General features: G+C 38.4%; 1 protein-coding gene across 2 annotated transcripts; it reads left to right on the top strand.

Annotated features, from left to right (window-relative positions):
• The first annotated feature begins 154 nt into the window (after window positions 1-154).
• asmt2 (acetylserotonin O-methyltransferase 2) lies at window positions 155-12,316 on the top strand. 2 transcript variants are annotated; one of them, XM_056477566.1, is made up of 9 exons: window positions 155-288; window positions 879-976; window positions 5,226-5,400; window positions 5,576-5,705; window positions 7,822-7,890; window positions 8,464-8,582; window positions 8,700-8,837; window positions 10,303-10,425; window positions 10,536-12,316. In XM_056477566.1, exons 2-9 carry the CDS (start codon window positions 896-898, stop codon window positions 10,745-10,747), a joined length of 1,047 nt encoding a protein of 348 aa, XP_056333541.1. In that variant the 5' UTR covers window positions 155-288; window positions 879-895; the 3' UTR covers window positions 10,748-12,316. The 2 variants fall into 2 exon arrangements, with proteins under 2 accessions (XP_056333541.1, XP_056333543.1); XM_056477568.1 differs by having other exon boundaries at window positions 876-976.
• Window positions 12,317-12,498: the final 182 nt, after the last annotated feature.

The raw sequence follows: 12,498 nt of genomic DNA, 5'->3' as shown, positions 1-12,498 counted from the left end.
TCATAAATTAAAATTTATTCGTCAAATGGCTGCCGCTAAAACCGATGCAGTCCAGTTCGATACTGATTCAATTGTTAAATGAACTGACTCAGAGTCACTAAAATGATCCGACTCTAAAGAACGCTATTTTCACGAATGTGGCATTATAACAGAACAGTCGCAGTTTCTTTCCTGTTTCAATTCGCGAGCAGTACTATAATTTCCCTCTGTGATGACTGTTGTAGAAGAGTCGTATTTGGAGTAGAATTGTGAGCAAACCTGCACATCAAACCGTGACTCTTTTGTTTGGTAAGTATGGTTTTCTTGAACTGTATAAACACTGATATAAATGTCAAGTGATTTCATTTGTATTAAACTATCTTGGAGCTTTGTATGCATATTTGTGTTATTTAAATGTATATAATTGCTACTGTGGTCAGTGCATCATAATCAAGATCGTGGTCTCGTGGGCAGCTCGCTTGAAAGATTTAGTGGTCACGCAATACATTGTTTCACAGTACCGGCTTTGTGAAAGTGTGCAAACCACAGATTCAGATAAACCTACACTATGAGTGCATGCAGACTGCGAATAATTGCATAGCATTTCATTATCCGGACATGTCTTTGAATTAGTGTCTTGTCTATATTTTCAGAACATAGGCTAATGTAAATGGTAGAAACCAAAAAGAAAATATACAATAGACAGTCAGGGAGTAAATACCTAGTTGACTGGTCCATGATATAATAGTTTATCTTTTTTGGTATGAGCCTCCAAAAGCAGCTTTTATTGGGTACTTTAATGTTTTATCTTCACGTCAAGAACTGTTTAGATTTGATAAATAATATAACTGGAAGCCTCTTCATAAGTGTGGCGCTTATTCTGTCATTGACTAAAGCAGAAAGGACATTCTCCATCATGGCTGAGCATTTATCCCAGAGTGAACTGGACTATCCTTTCAAGCTCTTGGAATATTTCAATGGATTCAGGATCTCAAAGGTTTGTGTTTTATGCTTTGTCTTTGTAAAAACACATTGCTGTAATCGTTGTTCCTTGCTTTGACGTGGAGCCACCTCAAGAGTCATTAACAGATCATATTAATAACTTGTTTACCATGATGTTAATAGGTGGATTTATGAGTAAATGTTTTATGTGAGAGCATCTATTATTTGTGTCAGTCCACTGTTGTGTCCCATGTAGTGCTCAGGACTGCTTTCGCCTCCAGCAGGACCAGCCTATGACTTATTAAAAGCCACCGAGTCAAACACTGAAATGACTCAGGAGTCTGTTGTCCCATGAGACTTTAAGTAAGGTCCTTTAGTGCTTAAAAGGATTATGCAGGAACTGAAGTTTGTAAAAATTTTCAATTTTTGCACTCTGAGGCAACTTACAGTGATCTAGGTAAAAGTAAATGGAGTCTTGCAATCTGTGAATGGAGATTAAATTGGAGCTAGTCATAAACCATATAAAAATAATAAATATTATATATTTCCCTGTATATCAACGTACTGTACATTTTAACCTAATTGGCTCATGTTAATTATACTACCTTTAATTTTGGGGTTCTCTTAGAGAAATGGAGTGGATATGCTTATCGTTCAGATAATAGATATTAATAATTCAATATTGCCTTAAGTTGATGTTAACTTGTAAAAGTAAATAGGTGTAAAATATTACAATAGATTTATAATTAAATTACTTTCTGCCTCTGTTAATAAAAAAAACAGATAATAATAATAATAACAAAATTAACTTGATTTCTAGTTAATCAATCATTTGGTGGCTGAATGTAGACATTTCAGATGAATCATGTGTTGAACTGCATCCCAATCATCACAAATACTACAGAAGACCTGTTGGAACCCGCAATCACAGAATCAGTCAAGTTTGGTGAAAGAAAATCATGGTTAAGGGTTACATTCAGTATGGGGGGTGCGAGAGATCTGCAGAGTGGATGGCAACATCAACAGCCTGAGGTATCAAGACATTTGTGCTGCACATTACATTACAAACAACAGGAGAGGGCAAATTCTTCAGCAGGATAGCGCCCCTTCTCATACTTCAACCTGCACATCAAAGTTCCTGAAAGCAAAGAAGGTCAAGGTGCTTCAGGACTGTCCAGCCCAGTCACCAAACATAAACATTAATCAAATCACTTTTATTGTCACATCATCAGCAGCATGTGTGCTATGATGAGTGAAAAGCTTAGGTGCTGGCTCCAGACAGTGCAGAATACAGACAGTGCAAAATACTACAACATACAACAACATACTCCCCAAAAAAAACAGTACAATGTAAAATTGACAACGTTGACAGCGATATGTACAATGAATAGGTGTACACATAGTTGTAGGCAGTATTGTTTTAAGTATGGATTGGTTAAAGATATATTGATGGTGTGCAGTGAGGGGATATGGAAGAGTTTGTGTGGGGTCTATCAGCCTAATAATCTGAGGGAAGAAACTGTCCTTCAGTCGGCTGGTGCGTGACCGGATGCTGCGGAAATGTCTGCCTGAGGGTAGCAGAGAGAAAAGTCTATGGCTTGGGTGGCTGGAGTCGCTGATGATTCTCTTGGCTTTCCTCATGTACCGCCTTGTGTAGATGTCCTGGAGGGAGGGAAGCTTACCTCCTCCTACGCGTCCAGCAGTTCGCACAATCCTATGTAGGCCTTTGCGATTGCTGCTGCTGCTGCTGTTCCCATACCAGGTGGTGATACAGCCAGTCAGGATGCTCTCCACAGTGCAGGTGTAGAATGAGCAGAGGATGTGGGGGCCCATTCCAAACCTCCTGAGACGCCAGAGGAAGAAGAGGCGTTGTTGTGCCTTCCTGAAATCCACTACCAGCTCCTTGGTTTTGCTGATGTTGAGTGAAAGGTGGTTTTCCTGATACCACAGAGCGTGCACCTCCTCTCTGTAGGCCGTCTCATCATTATTAGTGATTAGGCCCACCACCGTTAAATTTATGTCATCAGCAAATTTAACGATGACGTTGGAGCTGTGTTTGGATGTACAGTCATGTTTGTGCAGGGAGTACAGGAGTGGGCTGAGAACACAGCTCTGTGGAGCACCAGTGTTGAGGATCAGTGTGGATGAGGTGATGTTGTTCATTCTGACCACCTGGCGTCTGCTTGACAGGAAGTCCAGGATCCAGTTGCACAGAGAGCTGTGTAGACGCAGAGCCTGGAGCTTCACCACCAGCTTGGCAGGCACTATGGTGTTGAATGCTGAGCTGTAGTCCACAAACAGCATTCTCACATATGTGTTTTTGTCTTCCAGGTGAGACAGAGCAGTGTGCAAGGTGAAAACAATTGCATCATCAGTGGAGTGGTTGTTTCTGTATGCAAATTGCAGAGGGTCAGTGTGAGCGGGCAGTGCCAAGCAGATGTGGTTTTTAATCAGCTTCTCAAAGCACTTGCTGAAGATGGGTGTCAGTGCAACCAGACGCCTGTCATTCAAGCATGTGGTTTTAGCTGATTTCGGTACAGGCACAATAGTAGCTGTTTTAAAGCATGTGGGAACCACAGATCGAGAGAGCGAGGGGTTAAAAATGAGCATCATTATTGAGCATGTCTGGGGTAAGATGAAGGAGGGGGCATTGAAGATGAATCTTGATGAACTCTAGGAGACCTTCAAGAACACTTTCTTTGCCATTCCAGATGACTTTATAGGTTATTTGAGTCATTGCAGAGATGTATGGTTGCAGTCGTCCATGCTCACAGGAGTCATACACTATATTCATTCTTTTTCCACTGCACCATGACTTTATATTCTATACTGTACATTATTTCTGTTAAGTGACAAGACTTTTGTCTAAGCAAAGTTAGACCTTACTGTCCTAATTATATAATTAAAAATCAAGACACGTTCATAATTTAATTAGGTAAAATAAGCGTGATCTAGAGGGCTTTGCCTTTCATATAAGCCACTTCTGATACCAAATGATCAACTAGAAGTCAAGTTATTATTTGTTGTTCCTAAAACTTGGATAGGCAACATAACTTGTGTTAGGTAATTCAATTATAAACCAAGCAATACATTGTATTAATATTGTGGAATTAAAAGTTTAAGAGTGAAATGCAAACATTTAGTTACACTAGTTTCCCTGTGTTTAGCTTAAAATGCATTTAATCTTTTAAAAGACAGAGCAAACACATTCATGACAGGAGAAGTTCTCAATCTGGGACTTTTTTTTGTGCAATCTAAACTGTTACATTGTACTTAATAGAAACAAGTCGCATGAACTCAATAGTTTATTGTTTTAAGGCTGATTTTAGTTTCCTCAGTGCTTTACATCAGACTTATAGGAAAATACATTTATAATAAGTGTGTGTAATTTTTACACAAGACTAACATAAAAAATAGACTGTAATGATATGCTATATTGGCATTTACAGAGGTTTCTGTTGAAATTACTTTATTAACATAGTGATGAAGAGTAGAGCCTGTATTTTGGTTGAGAATGGGCTGATTTTTCTATTATTATAAGTTATTAACGGCATCACGGTGGCGCAGTGGGTAGGTGAATTGAGTAAGCTAAATTGTCCATAGTGTATGTGTGTGAATGAGTGTGTATGGATGTTTTCCAGTGATGGGTTGCAGCTGGAAGGGCATCTGCTGCGTAAAACATATGCTGGATAAGTTGGCGGTTCATTCCGCTGTGGCGACCCCGGATTAATATAGCCAAAAAGAAAATGAATGAATGAATAATTTATTAACTTTTCTACTGCTGTATATATAATACATGCATGAACATGTTTAAAATAGTCGTATTATTAACATGCTATTGGTAATTATCATAATCATAAAGATTGGGGTTTATGTGACAGTATGCAAACAAAGTTGAGTTTCTTCTGGTGAACACAAAAGAAGATATTTTGAAGAATGCTGGTTGATGATACACACTTCTGGGTACCTAATTTTTTTACTATGGAAATCAATGAGTAAGTTCAAGCAGCATTTTTTACTATATATTTTTGTGTGTTCAGCAGAAGAAAAAGGCTCATAAAGGTTAATAAAAAACACAAGGGAGAATAAATGTAATGCAATTAAAATTTTTGGGCTGAGCAGTCCTTTTAATGTGAGACACCAGTGTGTCAATCCACACATCACAAACATGTGATGCAAAGTAAAATTAAGTTCTACTAACTTTAAAAAAACTAATTTGTTTACTTAAATGTTTTGAGGCAACACATTTCCACAAATATTTTGTCTAATCTGAAATCATTACCTAAATTTATCTTCTTTCCCAGGCGATATTTTCAGCTTGTGAGGTAGGGGTGTTCGACCTACTCCTCCAGTCCCAAAAGCCCCTAAGCGCCGCCGATGTGGCACAGCAGCTTGGCACCAGTCAAGATGGCATTGAGCGTCTGCTGGATCTGATGGTTGCCATTGAGATTGTAGATGTGGAAGTGGTGCAGGGAAATTGTGAGTTGCTGAGAAATGTCATAATTCCACCACAAATGGCTGGAAATAACCTAGATTCTTCTAAAACATAAAGGCATTTTATGTGTTTGTTCATACATCATGTATTAATTGTGTCAAGTATATCAGGAAATCATTTGTCGAGTCTCTAAAGCTTTTCTCCTGTCTTCTCTCAAAGCTCTTTATAGCAGTACAGATGTTGCTAATCTCTACCTGGCCAAAAGCAGCCCCAAATCTCTGCATGATTTGATCATTTATTCCTCTCAGACCATCTACCCGCTCTGGAACAATCTGGTAGATGCTGTTAGGTAGGTTCATCTATCCCAGTTTTGAGAGACATTTAATCCTTATTCTGAAATTTGATCCAACATTTGCAGATCTAAATACAATGGACACTTTTCCTTCATTTCCACTGTATTCACAGTTGTCATGGATGTAGATAATTAAAATCGCAGGGCAATGTTTTGACCTTTTATCTTGATTTTTTTTTTTATATTTAGTTCATTTTGGGTCACAAGCCCTTGTCAGTTTCTGACTGCTGTGGCAAAATGTTTATTAATACTGTAGAATTACGTTGTTATAACATCTCATGATTTACCACAAAACAAGTAAAAACTTAGCACTGAGAAATTACATATTTAGAATTTTTTATCACTATATATACACATACACACACACATACACTCACCGGCCATTTTATTAGGTACACCTGTCCAACTGCTCGTTAGCGCAACTTTCTAATCAGCCAATCACATAGCAGCAACTCAATGCATTTAGACATGTAGACATGGTCAAGACGATCTATTGTATTTCAAACTGAGCATCAGAATGGGGAAGAATGGTGATTTAAGTGACTTTGAATATTGCATGATTGTTGGTGCCAGACGAGCTGGTCTGTGTATTTCAGAAACTGCTGATCTACTAGGATTTTCACACACAACCATTTCTAGGGTTTACAGAGAATGGTCTGAAATAGAGAAAAAATCTAGTAAGTGGCAGTTCCGTGAGCACAAATGCCTTGTTGATGCCAGAGGTCAGAGGAGAATGGCCAGACTGGTTTGAGCTGATAGAAAGACAACAGTAACTCAAATAACCTCTCATTACAACCGAAGTATGCAGAAGAGCATCTCTGAACGCACAACAGATCCAGCCTTGAGGCAGATGGGCTACAGCAGCAGAAGACCACACCAGGTGCCACTCCTGTCAGCTAAGAACAGGAACTGAGGCTACAATTCACACAGGCTCACAAAAATTGGACAATAGAAAATTGGAAAAACGTTGCCTGGTCTGATGAGTCTCGATTTCTGCTGCGACATTCAAAAGGTAGGGTCAGAATTTGGCGTCAACAGCATGAAAGCATTGCTTCATCTTGCCTTGTGTCAACGGTTCAGGCTGGTGGTGGTGGTGTAATGGTGTGGGGGATATATTCTTGGCACACTTTGCGCTCATTAGTACCAACTGAGCATCGTGTCAACGCCACAGCCTACCTCAGTATCATTCCTGACCATGTCCATCCCTTTATGACCACAGTGTACCCATCCTCAGACGGCTACTTCCAGAAGGATAACGCGCCATTTCATAAAGCACGAATCATCTCAGACTGGTTTCTTGAACATGACAATGAGTTCACTGTACTCAAATGGCTTCCACAGTCACCAGATGTCAATCCAATTGAGCACTTTTGGGATGTGGTGGAATGGGAGATTCACATCATGAATGTGCATCCGACAAATCTGCAGCAACTGCGGGATGTTATCATGTCAATATGGACCAAAATCTCTGAGAAATATTTTCAGTACCTTGTTGAATTTATGCCACAAAGGATTAAGGCAGTTCTGAAGGTAAAATAGCGTCCAACACGGTACTAGTAAGGTGTACCTAATAAAAGTGGCCAGTGAGTGTACATATATTATTATTATTATTATTATTATTATTATTATTTTGCAATACAGATAATTAAAATGTTTGTTTTGTTTTCCCGTAAACAAAAAATCCAAAAATTGGAAGCCAGATTATTAGCAATTAATTTGTGTACTAACACATATTTTTAAAAAACTATATGAATTTATAACACATACTATAGTAAAGTGTATTATTCTGGGGTAATGAAGGCTACAACATACTATAGTATTAGCTGTCATAAACCGATAAACTGTAAAAAACACAGTAGTATACTGTAGATGCAGTGTAGTATAATATACCCTATAGTTGTTGAAAACAATAGTATTTGGGTATTTGTTTATATTACTGTAGCTGTTGTATTACCAACTATTATTAATATACTAACTCTAGAACTACCACAACAGATTAAATCAAATACTTCACTATAGTATGGTTAAAAACACTTTAGTATTTACTATGTTTCTGTCGTGTTTTCTTAATTTGGGAAGGGAATAATAATCAGAATATCTGAAAACTTTTCAGGGAAGGGAAGAACCAGAATGAGAAAACCTTCGGCCTCCCATCTGAAGAGATCTTCTCTGCCATATACAGGTGTGTGTGATGAAGTTTAACATTAGCAGTAGTGTTTGTGCGAATATGTTTGTTGTTGTCAGACGTCACTAGATTAAAAGTCCTTTCTCTGACTGCAGTGATGCGGTCTTAAGCGATTAGTCGCTGGTGCTGTGTAATTCTAGGTCATGGACTACAAGCCATTCAGCTTTGAGGCTTTATGACAGGCGTCTGGAGGGGTGCTGGGACTGTCTGTGTGTGTGCTATAGTGCATAAAGCTAAGCATTGTGTGTGCATGTGATGGTGCAAAAAGGACTTGTGTTATTGTGTTGTTATTAACTCTGTTGTGAGTGTGAGTGCCAATAGATTTAGTGTAATTGAGAATTTATTAACTCACATTTCGGTGTTCAAATATAATGTTTGTTTGTTTTTTTACTTCATATTAATTGTACCAATTACTGTGTTTAATTCATACCCAACATTTATTTATGGTTGTGCATCTGTTTAAAGCTAATGGCCGTGTTTTGTAACAGATGGCAGAAATGTCAGTATCTGGGTTTGTTTGTCCCAACTTAGGTGTGAATCCATCTGGAAATGTACCATCTGTCGTTTCAGGTCAGAAGAGGAGATGCTGAAGTTCATGGGACTGATGAACTCTACGTGGGTCATTGACGGCCATGACATAGTGACAGCTTTCGATCTTTCTAGCTTCAAGTCTGTCATAGATCTGGGAGGTAAATGTTCTGGATGAGATTGCAGTATTGCGGAAATGTTATAGTTTTTCATTAAAAACATGATTGAAGCAGTAGAAGTGTGACTCCTGTTATTTTGTGGTGTGTTTTTTTTTGCAGGCTGCTCTGGTGCATTGGCTCGAGAGCTGGCTAAAGAGTATCCTTCCTCCAGCGTCACGGTTCTGGATCTGCCGACTGTGGTTCAGACTGCCCAACGGCATTTTGCCCAGCAAGATGACACCATCTGCTTTCAAGAGGGTGCGTAATGATGCATTGTAACATTGCTAATGGTTGCCGTTTGACCGATTCTCTGTCCTCCTGAACTTGTGAACTGCCCTGAAAACAAATATTCTTATAACAGTGAAGGAAAACTTAGCTAAAATACAATTGCATGACTTTGAAAATAACTCAAATATTAATGGCCTCAAATTAAAGAGGCAAAATCCTCTCAGTATATTTATTCTAAATATATTCTAAACTGAAAAGGCTTCACTGCACATTGAATGCTTTTGGATTAAGTTGGGTTTTTAAAAACGTTTTTTAAGATTTAAGTCTTTTTTTTTTCTTTTTTTTTACAAAATAACCATTATTGATCTCAACAAAAAGAATGTTTATGTTTATTATTTTTATTGTAAACAATATATATATTTTATATAGTATGTATTTTTTTATTATTTTTTTGGAGTTTTAAACCTGGGTGGCACGGTGGCTCAGTGGTTAGCACTGTCACCTCACAGCAATAAGGTCACTGTTTTGAGTCCCGGCAGGGCCAGTTGGTATTTCTCCGTGGAGTTTGCATGTTCTCCCCGTGTTGGCGTGGGTTTCCTCCATGTGCTCCGGTTTTCTCCAGTCTTAAGACATGCGGCATAGGGGAATCGCATAAACTAAAATAGCCATAGTGTTTGAGTGTGAATGAGTGTGTATGGATGTTTCCCACAATAGAAAAGAAGATATTTTGAAGAATGTAGGAAACCTGTAAATATTGACTTTCACAGTATTTGTTTGTCCTTCTATGGATGTCAGTGGTTTTTAACATTATTCAATATATCTTCTTTTTGTGTAAAACAGAATAAAAAAACATTTATAACACTTAAGTGTTTGTTAATGTGGGGGGAACTTTCCCTTTAATAAAAACATATTTTCATTCATACATTTTCTTTTCAGCTTAGTCCCTTTATTCATCAGGGGTCGCCTCAGTGGAATGAACCGCCAACTTATCCAGCATGTTTTACACAGTGGATGCCCTTCCAACTGCAACCCATCATGGAAAACACCCATACACTCTGATTCACACACATACACTACAGACAATTATAGCTTACCCAATTCACCTATAGCGTATGTCTTTGGACTTGTGGGGGAAAACGGAGCACCCAGGGGAAACCCATGCAAACACGGGGAGAGAACATGGAAACTCCATACAGAAATGCCAACTGACCCAGCCGGGGCTCGAACCAGCGACTTTCTTGCTGTGAGGCGACAGTGCTAACCACTGAGCTACCGTGCCGCCTCAAAAACATTTTGTTTCCCATTAAAAAAAATATATATTTTTTTCTTCTCATCTCATATACACTATCGCCATATGTTTATGGTGAGCATGAGACTTTCATAAACATAAAAAAAAATGGTTTTTAAAACATTTGAAATGTGATGTAAAACTGCAGTGTTGAAATAAACATCTCATCACTCTACTATAGTTTTTCTAATCTCTGTGTGTTTGCAGGGGACTTCTTTGAGGAGGAAATCCCTCCAGCAGATTTATTCATTCTTGCCCGAATCATTCATGACTGGAAAGAGGAGAAAAATCTCAAGCTGCTGAGGAAGATTCATGCCGCATGTCATCCTGGTGAGAATTACCACATTCAATAAAGCAAGATTACCAGATCAACAATAGTAATCAATGGCCCTCAAAGGACAACAAGCATCTGACTTGCGTTGTGTCCTCACCATCTCTAGGTGGAGGTGTCCTGATAGCAGAGGCGCTGCTGTTTGAGAATCGCAAAGGTCCAACTATGGTTCAGATCTTTTCTCTGAACATGCTGGTCCAGACCGAAGGGAAGGAACATCCACCATCGTATTACACACGCCTGCTCACAGATGCAGGATTCAGAGACGTGCAGGTCTGTCGGACCGGAAAATCATACGATGCTATTCTGGCACTCAAATGAACAAGCACCAAAATGATTTTAGTACCCTTTCTGCCTGGTCTGCAGTCCTGTTTTGATCAGACACATCAGTAATCATGTTCACGCACACCTCAGACATCTGTTGTTTGTTTTGGGATTATTATAAGGGAGTATTTTCTCCATCACAATGTGAATACACTACTAATCCTTACATTTCCTCCTCAAGACTGAAGTCTTGGTAGAGATTATGTGTAGTTATTTGTGAATCTTCCTCCCTGAGGCCTGCAGAAGTGGTCTGAGAGGCGGTGGGACAGGAGCTGTTTTTCATTGGCCAGTGATGTGTCAAAAATAAGCTCCTCCCTCCATCCTGTCTGGTGTATCTATGCACTGCCATCGTGACAAATGGTGACGTGTTGACCCCTAGTGGTTGTTGGTTGTACTAAAAATGTATAAAAGATTAAAAAACATGTATAATCTGTAAATATAACGGCAGAAGGTGATTTTTTTTAACTGAAGAAGGCTTCCATATCAATCAATTTTATCTTATGAGGATTTTTATTGTCAAATATTCCAGACAAATTCAAGTAAATCTACCCATCCTACTACCGGAGGTTGTTTTATGAAGTTTTTGAGGGATAGTTCACCCAAAAATGAAAATTTGCTGTTGATAAGTTTAATATACAAAATATTAGATGAGATTTTTAGCCGAAACTGTGGTCCTTATTGATTAATAAGATGCAAATTAATGGATACTTGTATGTTAAGAGTCCTGCTGACATGCTGACGTCTCCAGACTGTCATCAACACACTGTTTGCTAAACACTGTGGATTAATTTTGTTGTAAACGAGTCACAATTTGGGGTGTCATGGTGTGTAGCATGATTGCCTCACAGCAAGAAGGTCGCTGGTTTGAGCCTCGGCTGGGTCAGTTGGCATTTCTGTGTGGAGTTTCAATGTTCTCCTCGTGTTGACGTGGGTTTTCTCCGCATGCTCCGGTTTCCCCCACAAGTCAAAATACATGCGGTATAGGTGACTTAGGTAAACTAAATTGGCCGTAGTGTGTGTGTGTGTGAATGAGTGTGTATGGATGTTTCCCAGTGATGGGTTGCAGCTGGAAGGGCATCCGCTGTGTAAAACATATGCTGGATAAGTGAGTTGTATAAAAACATATGCTAGATAAGTTGGCGGTTCATTCCGCTGTGGCAACCCCTGATTAATAAAGGGACTTAAAGACAAAAAAATGTAAAGAATGAATGAAGGCTCAATTTCTTGCACAGACCATTTATTTAGCTTCAGAAGATTTCAGTGTATAAAGATGCACAGATATACATTTTCTATTGTGTTTGTGCATTCAATCAGGGGCATTCAATTAAATACCAAAGACCTCAGTTTATGCTAAAAACCTTATTTAGGGAATAAAGTCTACACCTTGGGTGGCCAAAGAATGATTATATTAAAAGTTTCTTTTTTAAATCATTATTTTAAATCTATTGTTTGTGTACAAACACTTTTTTTTCCCTTGTGAACACATGCACCACCCTTGATCATGTGCCATACATTATATTTTCCATTTTCAAACAGAAAAAAATCTAATAAAGGAAAATGAACAAAGCCTTTTGCTGTTTGGTGATCATATGAGATTTACAGTCTTTGTATTTTGTACCTTCCTCAAGATTCAAGATAATAGTGAAGCATCTCACCTTCCCATAATACAAGCAAACAACTCGAATAAATTATTTTAAAGCTTAAATTTATTTGATTGGATAATTTATTTGAGATTTATTACATATTTT

The sequence above is a fragment of the Danio aesculapii genome, chromosome 17, assembly GCF_903798145.1.
Source record: "Danio aesculapii chromosome 17, fDanAes4.1, whole genome shotgun sequence".
Classification (NCBI taxonomy): domain Eukaryota; kingdom Metazoa; phylum Chordata; class Actinopteri; order Cypriniformes; family Danionidae; genus Danio; species Danio aesculapii.
The sequence above is the reverse complement of the archived record's forward strand: the minus strand, read 5'-3'. Positions and strand labels throughout refer to the sequence as shown.